Genomic DNA, 17,735 nt, shown 5'->3' on the forward strand with positions numbered 1-17,735 from the left:
ACTTTCTCAAAACACATATTTCTTCTGTAGTAATACATAAGCTGTTAAACTGAGATGCTATTACATACCTTAGGAGTTTACAGTTTGAGGAATACTTTTTGCCTAAATTAAACTTACCATGCACTCTTACTAAATATTCCTTATCATCATCTCCTGCTGGGTTAGATGCCAAACATGTATATCTTCCCGTGTCCTCCACCTAGAAACACATGGACAACTTCAGCAAGAATTGCAGTATCTGGGAACAATTCAGAAAAACAGCGAAACATAAACATTGACCGCAAAATTTAAAGGGCAGCACTTAAAAGTAAAGACAACAGATAAGAACTGTCTGAAAATAAATGAAAAAGAGTTCTTAGAATCATAGAATGGTTTGGGTTGGAAGGGACCTTAAAGGTCATCTAGTTCAACCCCCCCTGCTGTAGGCAGGGACACTTCCATCAGATTGCTCAAAGCCCCACCCAACCTGGTCTTGAACACTTTCAGGGACTGGGCATCCACAGCTTCTCTGGGCAGCCTGTACCAATGCCTCATCACCCTCTGAGTGAAGAATTTCTTCCTTATATCTCATCTAAACCTACCCTTGCTTAGTTTAAAACCATTATTCCTTGTTCTGTCACTAAATTTCCTGATAAAGAGTCTATCTTGTAGGTTACCCATTTTTCCTATAGGCACCCTTTAAACACTGGAAGGTTGCTTTAAGGTCTCCCTGGAGACTTGTCTTCTCTAGTTCTTGGAAACTTGCTTCTTTTACCATGGTAGAATTGTACAGAGATTGCTTAGGAGCTGCAGGACTCTAAATAATCTCTCTGGGTAATTTGCTTCCAGGAAGAACCTCTTCTCTTTGTGATGCTTTCTGCTATAGTGATCAATGAAGAAGGAAGAGTCTATAAGTATCCATCTATGCAAAGGTCAGTTCTAGGAACTAAGGAAGTTTTTTTTTATGCACAAATCCTCAAATATCTTTATGCTTTCTCTGTCCTGTAAATTCCTCATTGTAAAGATGAAAAGTGTTTGCTTTAGAAACAAAACCAGTTCAAATGAATCAAACTGCTTGTCCTTCTTCCCGAGCCCCGTCCCACTTGTGTTTGGTGACCTTCAGCCTGGCTGAGTGTAGCTGAATACAGCTTTAGTTCAGTGGTCTAGTTCTGTACAAATTACTTTTCCATGGACTCTTTTATTGTCTGAATTAATCTGAAAGCCTTTGTATTGTCTTTATTTATTTTTATTTAACTTTCACATAGGTGACTGCAAAGGCTTTTTTTTTCACTGCAGTCTATGGCCTATACATGTGAGAAGCAAATAAATATTAGGAAAATCTCAGTTCTCTGAAAAAGAAGAAAGTCTGAGGAGGAACTATAAAATATGGAAGAAGAAAAACAAGTGACAGTAACAAGAGTCAAATAGACAGGAAGTCAACAATATAAGATTACAGACTAAAAAGAGAAATAAACCCAGAAAAAAGGCACAAGTCCCTAGACTTGATTGTTCTGCTTCTGTGAAAAAACAGCAATAAATAAAGAATGAACTTGAATAATGCTCAGAAGAGGCAGAAGTACTTGGTCACTCTTTACCCATGATATTACTGCTTCTTCTGTACGGAAAATTCCAAGGCAAGGCTTGAAAAATATATTCTCCAACTGCACATGCAAGCAGATGATTTTATAGATGTTTTTGAGGACCTCTCTCAGGATGGCCCTAATAGCAGAAAATTCTGTACACTCCTCTAGGGTTGGCTGTTTTGAAACAAAATGTTTTCAAAACATTTGAGGCTGTTTTGAAATAAATGCTTTACCTGAGCACTGGTTATTCGAAGCACTTCTCTTAGGACATGAACATTGTCATTCTGTGGAAGTGGGCGCCCATCCTTCATCCATGAGATTTTGGGGACCGGAATGCCAGTAGACATGCAAAGAAGTTCAAGGGGATTGTCGACAATCACAGAGAGCTCCTCTGGTTGATCAGAACCATTGATGTGAGGAGGCTCTATGGAAGGAAAAACATTCACATTGTTTACTGACTCAGCCTAATTCACCAACTTGTGTTCAGACTTTACAGAATTAGTCTGCATTAGTATTATGCCTGGCTGTACAACTGGGTATATCATGATTTCCATCTGCCTCTGTCTAGAAATTTGCACATTTTGTAAAATTAATTTAGTAGTCAATGTTTTCATAATTCTGGGGAAAAAAAAAAAAACATGGTATCAGTGAAGATTTTTATTATCTCTTTAGCTGTTGTACTTTCAGCTGTGCTATCCACCTGTCAAGCTGATTTTCCACTAACCCGATTTGTTTGTTTATACAAAATTACTTTGCAAATCACTTTACTGCTAGTTGGCATATTTCAGTACTCCTGAAATCTTGAGTAAAAATACATACTATATTACACAAACATCTTTAGGTATGTTCCATATCCTGTTTGTCTTATTAAATACAGAAGATGTTTCTTGAAAATACTCCCTTAACACTAGACAATTTTTGAATTGTTGCCCTGAGTAGATACCCATTTACTGCTTGCATTTTGTTCAGCTGACAGGTTAACCTTACCCAGTACTTTCAGGGAAAAGTGCTTGCTGATATCTCCAGCTTCATTGGATGCTACACAAGTGTATTTGCCTGTGTCACCAATTTCTGCTTTTACAAAATGAAGGACCATTCCTTGGTCACTTGAAGTTAGGTGAGCTCCAAGGCTTAAAGGATGTCCATTTTTAAACCAGGACATAGTAGGGGCAGGAGTGCCATCAGTAAAACACTTCATTGAAGTTGAACTGCCTTTTACTACAGTCATGTCCTCTGTTCCTCCAGCATTATCCAAGCTTGGTGGTACTGCAGAGAAACAAAGAGCTGATTCACACAGAGTACACACAATAGTTAATTCTGAATATAAAATAACTGCAATGCAGATACCCTTTTGCATCTCCTCACCTGCACTCCTTATTTTGTGTTAAGTAACTGAGTTAAAATTCACTTGAAAATTATATATTATTACTCATTCTAAAAAAAAACCTGCGACATATCATGGGTGCCAATTCAAGTAAGGACTCTTCTAGCGTTAAAACACTCTGCATTAAAACAAAACAAAACAAACAAACAACATAAAAAAGTGAATGTATTTCTAATGATTATCTAAGTATGAAACACTTGTGGATGTCTGCAACTTTGTGTTTATGAGAAGGAAAAATGAAGATTAGGTTTAAGAAATTAACTGAGCAATAGTTTCTTTACATATAGCTTTTCAGAGAAACTTACCAAAAATTTGAAGGCTGTAATGCTTGTTGTCCACGCCAGCTCTGCTGGATGCTACACAAGTGTACACACCAGCATCAGATATCTGCACTCGGGCAAGCCTAAGGAGAAAATCATTTTAGTTGAGCTGTAACTGGAATACAGTATCACACTTTTATTATGGCATGGTTTGGATCAAATTTTATTCTTGCTTCCAACAATGCTAGCTAGCAAAAGACAGAAAACCTGGCTAGCTAAATTAAAATAAATGAAAACAAACCTTAGAATTTGCCCAGCTGACAGCAACCTGATCTGGGAGGAGACAGACAGAGGAAGGCCATTCTTTAACCAGTTTATCTGCGGAGATGGAGTTCCAGTAGCAGTGCATTCAATATTTATGGAGGTGTCCAAAAGAGCAGTGAGGTCCTCTGGTTCATCTTTATTATTGGTTATTGTTGGAGGAACTACATTTTGTGAATGTTGAAAAGGAAGATACTCAGACTGGTTCTTAAAATCATTCCATAAATCTAATTTTGCCATACTTGGAAGCCTATGAAATCTTGCACCTACTGTCCCACAGGCATTTAAGAAAGAAGAGGCTCCCCAATTTTTTTAACAGTAAAACCTCTAACAATAATATTGAGCATTAATAAATATTCACTTGCATATTTAAAACCAGATGCACAGTAGAATGTTTATAACACTCCCTCTTATTTGTGCTGGCTGTGGCAAATGAGATCTTTGGGCTCAGAGCCTGAAGCTCACGGGGAAAAAATGGCATTGCAGGGGGGAGCAAGTGGTCAAGCATTAGAGGGAATGGGCTGAACCTCTTAAGGGCCAAATGGGACTTTGCAGTTTGCTGCCAAAGGTATCGACTTCAATGAACCTTAAATAACATGAAAACTAGAGTCGTGAAGGAGAAAAGTTAGCTTATTAACTTTTAGATGTATAGGCTGACAATTTTAAAACATACAGAAAACTTCAAAATGACTGGTTAAGTATTCTGGATCATGATTCTAAAAGAACATTGTTTTTAGCTGTCTTTTTGTTTGGTTTTATAGTTTGAAAGCCTTTTAAGTCTTGGGCCAAAAAGGGACTCACTTTATAAAGAAGGTCCAGGCACATGCAGCTCCAAACTCTGGCTGACTTAGGATCCCATTGCACACCATTACAGTTGCATGATAAGATGACTTAAGTTGGTTATTGCTCTAGCCTCAGCCAATACAAATTGACCAAAACAGTCTCCACTGTTGTATAGTGATGTTATGTGGTGCTTTTTTCAGTATTATTTAATTAATCCCAATTTAATTAAATCCCAAACTAGATCATATTTCTTTTAAACTCTAAATAATCTATTTCTCAGGGAAGAGGGAACCTTTAACAATTAGTGTTCTACCATATTACTTTGGTTTTACTTTTTGACAAGAATTAATGCAGATTGATTAATAGAAAAAAAAAAAAAAAAAAAAAAAAAAAAGAGGAATATCATGGTAAATCAGCCCCCAGTGAATCTCAACAAGAAAAAAATCACCAAAAGCAGAATTCCTCTATTATAAAATACACCAAAGAACTAATTTCTGTTTACCCGAAAACACATTTAACAGCAATTTAAATAATCTTGTCATTGACACAACATCCTGTGTAACATACTGTGATACCTACAGTACATGAAATTGGAAACATGTGCATGTAGTATTACCCTGAAGACAGGCGTTCATTTCTTGGCCTGAGTGCACTTACAAAGATAGGATTATGGACCAGATTTTAGTTTCACATCTGTGAAAACTCACCATATACATTCAAGTTGAAAATTTGGTCTTCCTCTCCTGCAGGATTAGTAGCCACACAAGTGTATTTTCCTGTATCAGAAGTGAGAGCTCTGAAAATGGTTAATGTGCTGCCATCTGGAGTTACTCTACAAGGAAGGTCATAAAACACGTGAATTTTTTTTACATATTACTATGACCTGGCAAATAAACATTCAGTTTTGTACATTTAAATCAATTCCCTCTATTCTCTTGGGAATTTCACTAGAGAACCACTGTTTTCTGTAAATTATTATTTATTAGAGATAGGCTAGGAAGCTTTATTTGGAGATGTCTTTTTTAACCTTGTAGTAAGATTTTATTCCAAACAGGTTTTTCAGAACCCATAACGAAAACCATCGAGATCTTTCACCTCCAAAATAACTTAATGGAACTTACAGAGCTTTACAAAATTGAATTAATCTGATGAACTTTCAGGGAACTTATTAACTGAGAAAAAAAACAGATATCTATCTCAGTATAATTGTATTTTATTTTTTAAAAATCAAAGTAATAACAAAGTATACTAGAATGATAAAAGATGAAGAGGGAGATGATGTTCTTAACCAGGCTAACGAAGACTCAGACCCTCTTTAGGCACCCAGAATAGAAGAATGGTTCCTCTTTCCAGTCCTCTTTACACTCTTCATATTTTAAATTATACAAGAAGATAATTCATTGCCTACTAATTTTTACTTGCCTTATTCTTTGTAAATCATCACTGGCAACTGTTTTTCCATCTTTAAGCCATTGGATAACGGGCGTGGGCACACCATTAGCATCGCAGACAAGCTGGATGCTTTCTCCCAGGAGGACACCGACCTCACTAGGCATTTCAGAGCCAACAATATTAGGAGGAACTAGGAATGCAGGGTGGTAGGAAGAGAACATTCATCAGCAAGAGACATAATCTAAGCTATAAAAAGTAATGCTACAGTAGCTTAGTAGTACTACTAATTATTGTAGTACCTCCAACACAAAACTAGTTTAGAAAGTATATGATTACGCTGTTTCTAGAGGGAGTTCTGTGAAGATAAATTCAAAGCCCCTTTAATCATTTCTGAAACCCACTTATATACAATATTACAGAAATCATGTAACACTTGCCATTTATTTAACATCTAGCTGCCTGCTCAAAAAATGCTGGTTAACACGAACAATAACATTACGACAATCCCAGTTCACATAACATCACAATACACTGTAACAACAAAATGCCAGCTTAACTCTTGAGCATATGCTTACTACACAGTCAAATGCCTTACTGCATCAAGACAATCATATTCCCATCAACAGACACACACTTGCTCTGCCCTAACCAGCAAGCCATTTTCAGTCTGTTCTCCTAAAAAACATGAATGACAGTCACGCTATCCATCACGTCTAGTCCCACTCATCAGTTCTGAGCATTTCAATAAATCTAAGTCAAATTAGATCAACCAAGTAGCTTGATATTCAGTTCCTAAACTTGCGGTAAACTGGCATGTAGACAGGGATACACAAGAACTAGCACCCCCACAGAACAACTGCTCTTTTGAACAGTCACTGGATCTGTGTGGCCTGCTGATGGCTAGCTGTCACATCTGTACAAGCTGGCACACCCAGCTCACAGCTCCTGTGCCTCTTCCCCAACCAGCAACTGCTGGCCTGGGAAGGGACCACAGCAGAAAGCTGCAGGTGCTGTACAAGCGGTGTGTTACTGAACACGGGAGGCTAGTGAAATTAATGGGGATGAGTCATTAAGAACAGAGGAAAGTAAAGATGTTTGCAGCATAAGAGTGATGTATAGGGAGGCAAGAAATATACAATTCCCTAACAAATAAGGGTTTCTTATTTGACTGAGGAAATCATTTTTATTTTTTTTTAAATAAGAAAATTCTTCCAGTATTTCTCTTCTATCTCCTTCTGTTTGCTATGAGGAAAAAAGGCAACAGGTATTATTGCTTCTGGAACACCACATATGTGTGTTGTTACACACTTAACCAGTGAAGCTTCAGTGTTCAGCAGAAGGAAGGATGTGATCAGCTGCAAACACACAGAGTGTGTCAGTTCCTGACAGTTTTCAAGTTCTCCTACTATGAGAGGATAATAATATCCTTTTTCATGCAAATTTCTCACTAACTACATAATCTAACCACTTTTTCCCACTCGTTGCAAATGATAGAAACACTGATCCAAATTCTCCATTTCTCCATATATGTTACGTCAGTGTCTCTTGTACATCATACTCAAAAATTACTATCCGATTCTGCCCACTGCACTCCTATGACTTACCTTGAATGGAAAGAATGTAACTTTTCTGAGCTTTTCCCTCTATATTTGAGGCAATACATGTGTAGGTCCCACTGTCCAGAAGCTGAGAGCGAGCAATCTGAAGCTTGCTTCCACCAGATAAAATATGAACTTCAAGAGAATCAGAATTTTCTGAAAATATGTAAACAGGTAGTCATTCCAAAGCAGGCCACAGAGTAAACATATCCTGAAAACATCTTTCATCAAAATTTCAGAACAAAATAAAAAGATTCCAATTGCTTTACATAAGACTCTGTCTAAAGACAGATGAACAAAACACAAAAAGACTATAAATTGCACAGCAGTACTTCAAAGGGGAGAAAAGAGCAGAAAAGAGGATGAAGGAATGTTACCTAGTGGTTTTCCATTCTTAAACCAGGCTAGCTTCGGTGGAGGAATTCCAGTAGCATCACACACGAAGGTAATGGGATTACCGATAGTTTCATTCATCCACTGTTGTTCAGGGCCTTCTATATGTGGTGGCACTACAAATTGAATGGAAGTCTGAATAGTTTGCTTACCATTTATTTTTGTAAATTGATTTTGAATTATCTGCTCTACAATATCTATGATGTTCTAATAATGACTATCGCAGATAGCGTGGAGTATGCTCACCATAAACATTAAGATGGAAATTTTTATCATCTTGTCCTGCAATATTTATGGCTTTGCACACATACTGGCCAGTATCAGAAACCTAAAATAAAAATTTAAGAAAATATTTAAAATAATTAATAAAAACAACTTATTATGTAGATCTTATATTAATGCTGCAGTATAGAGATATTAACAGCTTTTGCCAACTCAAAATCCTTTTCACAGAATTAAAGGCCTCCAGCAAATTTATCTCCTACGTACATCTAGTAGAACACACCCATAAAGAACAAAATAATTGCTTAACAGTAGTGGAGTAGTGGCAGATGCAGCATCCCACAAGCCTGACCTACCTCCGCACCCTTGATTCGTAATGTTTGCCCATCTGCTAAGATCTCCACATTTGCAGACTCTGAAATTATACGCCTGTTCTTGTACCAGGAGATGACTGGTGGTGGGATAGCATTGGATTCACACTCTAACATCACCGGGGTGCCCACTCTCACGTTGAGCACTGTCAGTGAGGTTCCACTATGGTCTTTGATGCTTGGGGGGACTGTAGAAGAAGCTCAGAGTTATTTCTGCCTTTGTTTTGTGAGAGGGCAAAAAACAACCTAAGAAAAACCCCAAATACTGCATTTTCTAAGCAACAGATATTATCTTAGGAAAATAGTAAAACTAAAAACAAACCAAGGACAGTTAGGAAGCTTCTCTTCTGACTTTCCCCAGCTTGGTTTCTGGCAACACAAGTATATTCACCATCATCTGATAGCTTGGCTCGAGGAATCTGCAGAGTCCGAGCACCTGAAGTAAAAAGAGAAGTGTTGATATTTATTCTGCGGTTATGGTATCAATTTCAAATATGACAAGAGAATTGACAACTGACTGTGTCCAACAGACTGAGCACAGGCATCAAATTAACCTCAGATTCAAAAATGTACACAATTGCCATTCTTTTTTAAGGTTCATTATTCCATAAAAAAATCAAAGAAGAATATTTTAGCGTCTTTCACTGGTGCTGTTAACTGTAAGTTTGGACCACTAACACACCTTTAAGGCCTCTTTACTTCATGGTTGCTAAACCCTCTCCGCTAACTTAACTATGCTCTTTTCCCCAAGTTCTGTCACTATCTGATCCTTTATCCCATATATATCGTCTCAATTTGTGAAGCCGCTGTCTGCGCCTGGATTACTAAACTGCACATACGCCTCTGCTGCCATTAAGCAAGTTCCATGTCTGCACTTTAGTCTATGCTGTTAACACAGCCCCCAGCCAAGTAATAGCTGCAAGACAGAACTGAGCACCACAGCAAGTGATCTGCACTAAATATTCTGGACTGAAGATGAGCAGCAGGAGCAGAAACGACACAGACACTCACTCGTCTCACTGAGTGAGGAACTTTGGGTAAGGAGATAGCAGATACAAGGATTTCTTCCTAAGAATTCAGCAGTCACTAAGAGGTCACCCTGTTTCCCATGGAAGTAATGGGAGGGTTGTTAATTTTTGTCATCTAAGCCAGCAGAACTAATCTCAGCCTCCATCACTATTTCTGATCATTTCTTTGTAAGGTGAAACAAAGTGACTCAATTTTAATCAATACTTCTATCAGAGGACCTCTGTTTTACGTGACTTGCCCAACAGTCTTTTTCACACGGTTTATTTCAGTGCTTTCAGTCAGAGCTAGTTCTCCTTAGAAGTGAACCCATCCAACAGCCAAGACATTATTAAATGCTTTAAAAACACAATAAGCCAAGTGTCTTGTCTACTCACTGGAGCAATACTAAGAATATAGTAGCTCCATAAATGGCTGTAACCCTTAGAAACACAAAGCAGACAGAAGTCCAGTACAAAGGCTGCAGAAATAGCTAAGATTCCTCACCAGGCACAATAAAAGTGTTAGCATTCAAACTGATAGGTTTTCCATTCTTGAGCCAGCTGAGATCAGGAGGTGGAAAGCCAGTGACCTCACAAGTCAGAGAGATGAAATTATTCACCACCACGGTCAAATTCTCAGGATTAGTACCAACAACATTTGGAGGAACTGCAGAGAGAAATACATTAATAGTATCTTACACGGCATCAGCAAACAATATTCTGCAAGATCCTGATCTAGTAAAATAAAGCTCAATTGCTGAGCTTTGCCAAAGGGCAAAGTTGGAAAAATCTTTCACACATTGTGAATGGATCCTCTGCTTTTTGAATGTATCTGGAAACTATTTCATCTACAATTCTTCTCTGCTTGGAATTTGGGAAAGTTCAGTGACCTCTAAAAGATCCTACAATTCCTGATCAAAGTATTATGAATTTTAAAAGACTGTACTCACAGAACGTTTGTTACATAAGGCAGGACAAATTTTACCTTGTCAGGATATCTAAGAGGGCTAAGCATCATTTCTTGCTGATACAGTATTTTTCCTGTTCTTTCCAAAATAGACTATTTTCCCATTACAGAGAACCAGAGTATTTTTTTTAACCAGACAGACCTGTTGTGTAATAGTGAGCTAAGCAGTTTAAAATTCTGACACACATGCATTGCTCATAGGGGTGCATTTTTAAGCTTACAAGTCCCAGTGCTTTTAAAGAGAAGACTATTTAGACATTTGACCTTTCTACAATAACTATTTAAAAAGAAATAACTGTAAATCTTTTCCTTTTAATAAACCCCAAGTTTTAGTTTCCACGTTTTTGCAGTGTGGATATATAAAACACTTAAGAGGAAAGCAAAAGCATGTTCTTGGCTCAATCGGGTGGAAAAATCATTCCAAAGTACACATGGAATCTTCTTCTTCAAAGACAGAAATGTTAAAGTATTTTGGATCATACCCACCAGAAATACTCCAGCTGCTTTCTGTCATTTGAATGACACAAAGCAGTCATTAAGCCAAGTTTATTGCTCCTCTGTGGCACAACAGAAACAAGAGGAGTCGATGGAAATGAGAGAGTTCATTCCATATTTTTCAGCATGCAATATCTGAGGGTTATTTCCCTGATAATGAGTATAAAACAGTTCACTAAAACTAATGGAGAATTCTGATATGATGACATTTTATAGATATTTACATTTATTTCCTTTTATAGTTACTTTCCCACAGATGTGATTATTGGCAGTGCAAGACAGTGGACAAGTAAATAAAAAGGGCCAAATCTAACTTATCTTTTAATGAATTTCGCTTAAACTGCATTTCAAAATCTGCAGGCTTCTACTGTGTGAGCAAAGCACTCATAAATGCACTGCAGGTAATGCACATATGCAAAAGTATTTTTATGTGTATAAAGATGCAGTAATGGGCTCAATTTTAGCGTTCAGTGTAAAAAAATGACCTGTTTATCATTTGTTAGAGATAGAGATTTTTAAAAACGGATGCTTATTTTCAGGGTTGTTAAGGTTTTATTTTATTTTTAAGAATTAATTTTATTTTTAAGGTTTTATTACTCATCTTGGAGGTAAGAAAAGAATTTTTCAACGTATTAAAGATGATCTTTAACACTTTAATTGTATGAAAGCGGTTATATTAAAAACATATAAAAATGCTAGAAAAATAACCTTTTTTTCTGATGCTGGCAAAAAAAAGATCATGCTGCTTAACAATAATACACTTTCATCAGTGCTTCACTTTGGGTGGTCCTTTCTTAACAGCATTAGTCTAATTTTTCAAATGAAATTGCATTCAAAAATTAATAGCCCCAAATCAGTAATATTGCTGAGCTAGAAAGCAAAGAAGCTTCATACAAATATTTATTTCAAAATTACACTATTAGACTATGGTCATTATAAATAAATATTTTAAAGACAAGAAGTTTAAGTTAGAACACAAATGTCAAGAAAAGCAATTTTTTTTAATTTAAAAACAAAGCTCAAGCATCAGGAAATCTGGGTAGACTCCACTGAAATAAAAGAACCTCTCAGAGAATAGGGGCAAATTCTTTCCATGGTAACACTGTTTTTTGGCTAATTGAATCACTGAATTGAAAAAAGCACTATAATTTGTTTCATTTAGTATGTAAATTTGCTGCAAGATATTTTTCTTCTGTACGTTATAACCTAAGTCATCAGATGTCTAGGATTATGGGACTACACTCAAGTAAGACAGAGACGACTGCACTTGTCTTCTATCTAGTAACTGTAAGATTAGCTGGCTAACAAGGATATGAGAAATGATCCTTATCATATACAGAAGACTCCAGAGTCTGGAATAGATGATCTTTAAAAGTCCATTCCAACTCAAAACATCTTATGATTCTATGTCTCTAAAGTGTACTGTGAAAGCAGATAAAAAATTTAGTTGCCAGTATTCCTTGGTAGGTTTCAAACTGCAATTGTGCTGCTGACTTTGTGGGAGTAATGCTTATTTGATCTTCAGTTTGGAATGGAGAGGTTAAAGTGGTGGAATGACAAGCGAGCAGAAATAAAAGGGGAAGTTACGTTAAGTCTGAAATATTAATTAGAACTCACATGATTTTCTGAACTTATCAGAAAAGGTTAGGGAAGGTGGTAGAGAAACATTTTTAAAATAATGGAAAATGTTAATTTCTTGATTATATTTGTTTTAGACCTGTAACACCAAAGGCACAAATTTATTTTAACCTTGCTCTAACTCAACAGCAATAAAAAAGAATATAAAGGAATCTTAAAAGAGGAAACATAATACGTAAGGTTTTACAATGCTTTATCTCTTTGGTTAATGTTTCTAATCATAACTTTCTTGAAACATGCTCTTCTTAAACAAATCAAAACAGGCTGTTATTCAACCTGTAATTCATGATCTTAGGGCTTAGCAATACATACATAATGTACACACACAATAACAATTTCCACCTATAAAGATGAGGTAGCAAAAGCCATGTACTGCCAAGGTACTACAAACTTGTATTTAATTTCTAGTACATGAGAATTTCCATTACACCCAGTATGGTGATTTACACACATACAGCTAAAAATGTACCTAAATGCTCTGCTAAAACATTCAAATTAAACTAACATTTGGAAAATAAAATAAAATAAAATTATGGATTATTATACTTACCATGAACATTTAGGTTAAAATACTTCTTGGCACTTCCAGCTATGTTTTCCACAACACAGACATACCTGCCAGTATCTGTTATTTGGGAATTCAAAATCTAAGAGAAAGAAGACTGTTGTTCAGATAATATATATAAGACAACTTATTGTCAGAACATCAAGTTTTGGGGTCTCCCCAAATCATCTTAATTATCATGTAATTATCATCTTAAAACTGATGATACTTCCACTGATGCTACTCCTTTCAGAATCTCTTCTGTTAAACTGTGCATCTCAGACCTCCAGAAAGGTCACTGTAGTACCTTTCCCATTAAGTTTGCTCAAAATTAGTAACAAAAATAATATTTACAAAATAATTTAAATAAAAATCTTAATATTCCATATGGCTTTTACATTTTATGTTACATTCCTAGATCATGCTATGAAAACAGAGAGAATTAAGCTTTCTGTTTTAATAGTTTGATTCAATTTCATCTACTGATAGGAAGGGAGCAGTTCTTCAGCATCCACTTTAAAAAAAACAGTAAATTTTACAATAATTAAACACCATTATTTTAACACAATTGTTAATTAGTTTAACACGTGTTAATTGTTTAACACAGTTAAACACTTGGATAAAGATGACAGCACCATGTTGTTCTCCACAAAAATCAATGTTATTTTAAACCAAGGGATTTCTTTGATGTGGTTCACAGCATCATACCACAAACAGTTGGGTCAGTACAACTGAGGGAGCTACAGAGGTTTTCAGCACCTCGTAAAAAAAAAACAAAAAAAAAAAACCAACAAAAAAAAAACATCCATAATCATATACTCAACAGATCTGAACAGATTTGTCTTTACAGGTGATTTTCGTTTGTGATGCTAAAAAAGTTCTCTATGTTCATCACTTAGAGCTACCTGTAATCTTCTTCCATTGGATAAAAATGTGGGTTTGTCATCTTCTGCCAGAAGGTGGCCATCCTTCTGCCAGGTAATACTTGGAGAAGGGCTGCCACTTGCGACACAGTCCATCACTGCAACCTTGTTCACAAGTACTGTCACTTCTTCAGGCAGATCACCATCAGCTCCACTGATGGATGGTGGTACTAGAAAAGAGCAAAACATTGTAAGAATACTGTGACTTAGCATGTCCCAGAAGTATTTTTCTTAAAATGTCAGAGAACGGGTTTGCAGAAAGAAACAGGTAAATCTTCAGTGACTATAGTGAAAGATGATAAAACCCCAAGAGTAGTTCAGCTCAAAAGAAACCGTATAACTCAAGGGACTGCAGGAGAGCTACACTTATTCACAGCAACCATAAAGAGGAGGGGAAACTCATTTTCCAGCCAATCTGTTAAGTTCTTTGCTGCCAGAACAAAGCAGGATTCCCAAGGCAGGCCCCTCTTCCTAACAATAACTCAGTGCTTTCAGTGGTAAATACAGAACTAGAAAGAAAGGGAAAAACCTTGATTACATCAAGGGGCAATACAAGCAACATATAAATATTACACAAGATTTTTATGTAATATTTGTAAATCAATCATACAAAATGAACTCTACAGGCATTCAATGGTGGATCTGAATCATCAATTCCCTTCTGATTTTCTAAAATATCTGCAAAACTCCCAAAGTCATTATGAAAATCAGGGGAGAGAAAAGTCTAGAACAAGTCAGATTTTTGAACTGGAAACTGGATAGAAAATAAGAGATACCAAGATAAAACCAGGAGTTCTACATACACTTTTCTTTACAGTGAAGTGAAGCATGCTTGGCCTAATGCAATTGAGTTCCTGTAACAATAACCGAAAAACATCCAGAACTAACAATATGACCACTGTTTTCATCTAATACTGTATATTTCTACAAAACTCTAGAAACTTATATTAAAAAAAAGAAAAGCAAGAAAGCTCACAGAGCACGCGGACATCATAATGAATGGAATCCTCCCCAGCTTCATTTACTGCCACACACATGTATCTCCCTGCATCTTCAGCCTGTACCCGTGGAATCTGTAACACTCGGCCTCCTGGAAGATAAATACATTTAAGATTTAAATGTAAAATCAAGCCATTTCCATCATTTCCACACCACATTTCACTAGAGACCTGAGCAGGCAAAATTATGAATGGTCAGCATTTGTTCTGAATTATGAGTAACTAAAGACTTTTATTTCTGAGCTACTTTCTGTACTGGCAGATACTTTAAATTCAGGAATGTTCATACTGATATGTTAGAAAAGAGTAATTAATTCCATAGGAAATAATAATGTTCTTCAGTAACTCACAGCCAGATGTTATCTCTAGCACTGTGCTTCTTTACAGATGCTACCCAAAATCATCCTCTGCGCAGAAAGACATTCCTTTTTGTACTCAGCATTATCATATCATGGAATTATAACAAAGAATGGCTCAGGTTGGAAGGGACCTTAAAGATCATCTCGTTTTAACCCCCCTGCCATAGGGTGCACTCGATCCCACTGTCTATGTCATTGATAAAGATATTAAATAGTACTGGTCCCAAGACAGAACCCTGAGGGACACCATTCATCACTGGCCTCCACCTGAACATGGAGCCATTGGCCACCACTCTCTGGGTGTGACCTTCAAGCCAATTTCTTGCCCACTGAATGGCCCACCCATCAAGTCCTTTTCTATCCTATTTGTAGACCAGGATGTCATGTGGGACCATGTCAAAGGCCTTGCAGATGTCCAGGTAGATGACATTGGTCAGTCTTCACTTGTCAACTAATAATGATTTGGATTAAGGATAAGGATTTAAGGATTTAAAATTTCTAAATTGTAATTTTGTCAAAGCAAAACATATTAAGGAAATAAATCAGAAATACATCATAAAGTAGATACTGTTGTATTTCATTTTTCAACAGTGCTCACATCCTCACTATTTCTGCATTTTAAATGAAAAAGGTAACAGTTTGCTTAAATCTGATCACTGAAAAGAAATTTCTCCAGGCAAGAAAGCCTGAAAAGAAAATTAATGCAATGTTTTCAAGAAAAGTTAGTACTAGCATTTGTATGGTAGTACCAAACACCATTTCTTAAGGTCCTAGTGTGACATATTTTAATACTCACCAGGTAATATTAGTACTTTATCACTAGAGCTCAGAGGATAGCCATCTTTATACCATGTAAGAACTGGAGGAGGAACAGCATTGGTCTCACAGTACAGTGATAGGGGATTGTTGACAATCACATCTTTATTTTCTCCACCTCTTCCCGTATCCACCATGTTACGAGTTTCCCATCCTCTATAAGGCTTTTGGAAACTAGGAGGAACTATGATTGAGAAAGAAAAAAAAAAAAAAGATAATTTTACAGTGGAAACAACTAGTTATGAAGTCAAGAGATAGAAAAGATACTGTAATTGTTAAATAGCAGTAAGTATATTAAGTTTATTAAATTAACCTCCCCCCATTTAGATTAGCCAGAATAATTCTGGTTCTTTTCAACAGAACAAACAATTGACCAATCTACTGAATGTTTTCTGGAGGCTAATAAATAACAATGTAAGAGGACCTGATAACAGGACACAGAGGGTATTGATTAACAATAATTATTTAAATAGCAAACTCTGCTTTCAATCAAATTCTAATTTTGATTAAAATTTAAGAAATGACTAATTAATGTCTTCTTGTATTTACATAATGTGTAGGCCAACTGGGTGCTTATGCCTGGAGCCTCCAAGTACTACCTGATACAGTTAATAAAATACAACCTCTCAGTTTAAGCTAATTTAAAAATTTTTCATGTAAGGTAAAGGAAGATCAGAACTGTGACACTGTTCCACTGATTTTAGACATGCTCCATGTCACAACATGTGAAAGAAAGAAGAATCAAATACTGTATTTCTCAAAGATGAACTAAGTATACATGCAATAGAAATCACACAGAACACAAGAGTATTAGAATAGACCAAGAAGGGCTAAAGGATAAAAAATATAAAGAATTCCAACATTCCAGAACATAAATAAGAAAGCCCAGACTACCAAAAAATAGGAATTTTATTATTTGAATTCTGTTTACCTTGTATATTTACATCAAATTCCACTTCATCCTCGCCAGCAATGTTGGATGCCAAACAAGTGTAACGACCAGTGTCTGATACTTGAGTCTCCTTAATCTGCAGAAAATGGCCACTGGCTTGGATAATGACGTGATCATCTGGCTTAAGAGGCTGTAATGTATTTTTAACATGTAAATTAATAATATGGAAATCATAAATTAGGAATAACCCTATTTGTGGTAGCAGTATGACATCATCTCTCTTGGTCAAATTCTGATTGTTTCAAAATCCTTCCTAAGGCAGTATGCTGGGAATAAGAATTTTTTTTTTTTTTTTTTTTTTTTAAATATTTCCTCTGTTTTGATAGCACTGACAACTGAACATCCTTCAATTTTTGGTCATGCTGCCAGCAAGGCCCACTTTCAATCCATGCAAGGGAAGCAGTTGCTTAGGACACCGCTTGGGGTGCAGTCCTGAGCCAGGTGCTCCTGGGCTGGCATCCCTGGCCACAGGTGGAGCAAGGGAAGGAACACTTTGCCTGACAGTGGCAAGCCCAGCTCTCCTCCTTCATTCCCTCAGCCCAAAAGCTCTTCCTCCTGGAGTAACTCTACTCAAGCCCCAAGCCCTTAACACTGGAGACAGTTTTCATCTTTGTCAGACACTGTGTATTTTCACCTTTCTGATCTTCTCAGCTGTTCTGCCAAGGGGAAGTTGTTTTACATCACTCCTAACCCTGTCTGCTAGCTGCTGCTGAAAGGAGCAATGCCACCCTTGTCTGGCAAGTGCTCTTA

General features: G+C 36.6%; 1 protein-coding gene across 4 annotated transcripts in view; it reads right to left on the reverse strand.

The window, feature by feature from the left end:
* HMCN1 (hemicentin 1) overlaps positions 1-17,735 on the reverse strand; it is a 192,255-nt gene that overhangs the window by 41,504 nt on the left and 133,016 nt on the right. For all 4 annotated transcript variants that reach the window (XM_035333229.1, XM_035333227.1, XM_035333228.1 and 1 more), the window contains exons 53-70: positions 16,965-17,115; positions 16,014-16,217; positions 14,837-14,950; positions 13,843-14,030; positions 12,944-13,040; positions 9,799-9,960; positions 8,609-8,722; positions 8,272-8,474; positions 7,940-8,021; positions 7,678-7,809; positions 7,307-7,456; positions 5,733-5,892; positions 5,018-5,142; positions 3,508-3,691; positions 3,252-3,349; positions 2,550-2,828; positions 1,796-1,986; positions 118-199 (exon numbers count right to left, since the gene is read on the reverse strand). In XM_035333229.1, the coding sequence (XP_035189120.1) occupies positions 118-199; positions 1,796-1,986; positions 2,550-2,828; positions 3,252-3,349; positions 3,508-3,691; positions 5,018-5,142; positions 5,733-5,892; positions 7,307-7,456; positions 7,678-7,809; positions 7,940-8,021; positions 8,272-8,474; positions 8,609-8,722; positions 9,799-9,960; positions 12,944-13,040; positions 13,843-14,030; positions 14,837-14,950; positions 16,014-16,217; positions 16,965-17,115 (2,716 nt within the window). The remainder of the gene's footprint in view (positions 1-117; positions 200-1,795; positions 1,987-2,549; positions 2,829-3,251; positions 3,350-3,507; positions 3,692-5,017; positions 5,143-5,732; positions 5,893-7,306; positions 7,457-7,677; positions 7,810-7,939; positions 8,022-8,271; positions 8,475-8,608; positions 8,723-9,798; positions 9,961-12,943; positions 13,041-13,842; positions 14,031-14,836; positions 14,951-16,013; positions 16,218-16,964; positions 17,116-17,735) is intronic.

This window comes from Oxyura jamaicensis, chromosome 8, assembly GCF_011077185.1.
Source record: "Oxyura jamaicensis isolate SHBP4307 breed ruddy duck chromosome 8, BPBGC_Ojam_1.0, whole genome shotgun sequence".
NCBI classification, from domain to species: Eukaryota; Metazoa; Chordata; class Aves; order Anseriformes; family Anatidae; genus Oxyura; species Oxyura jamaicensis.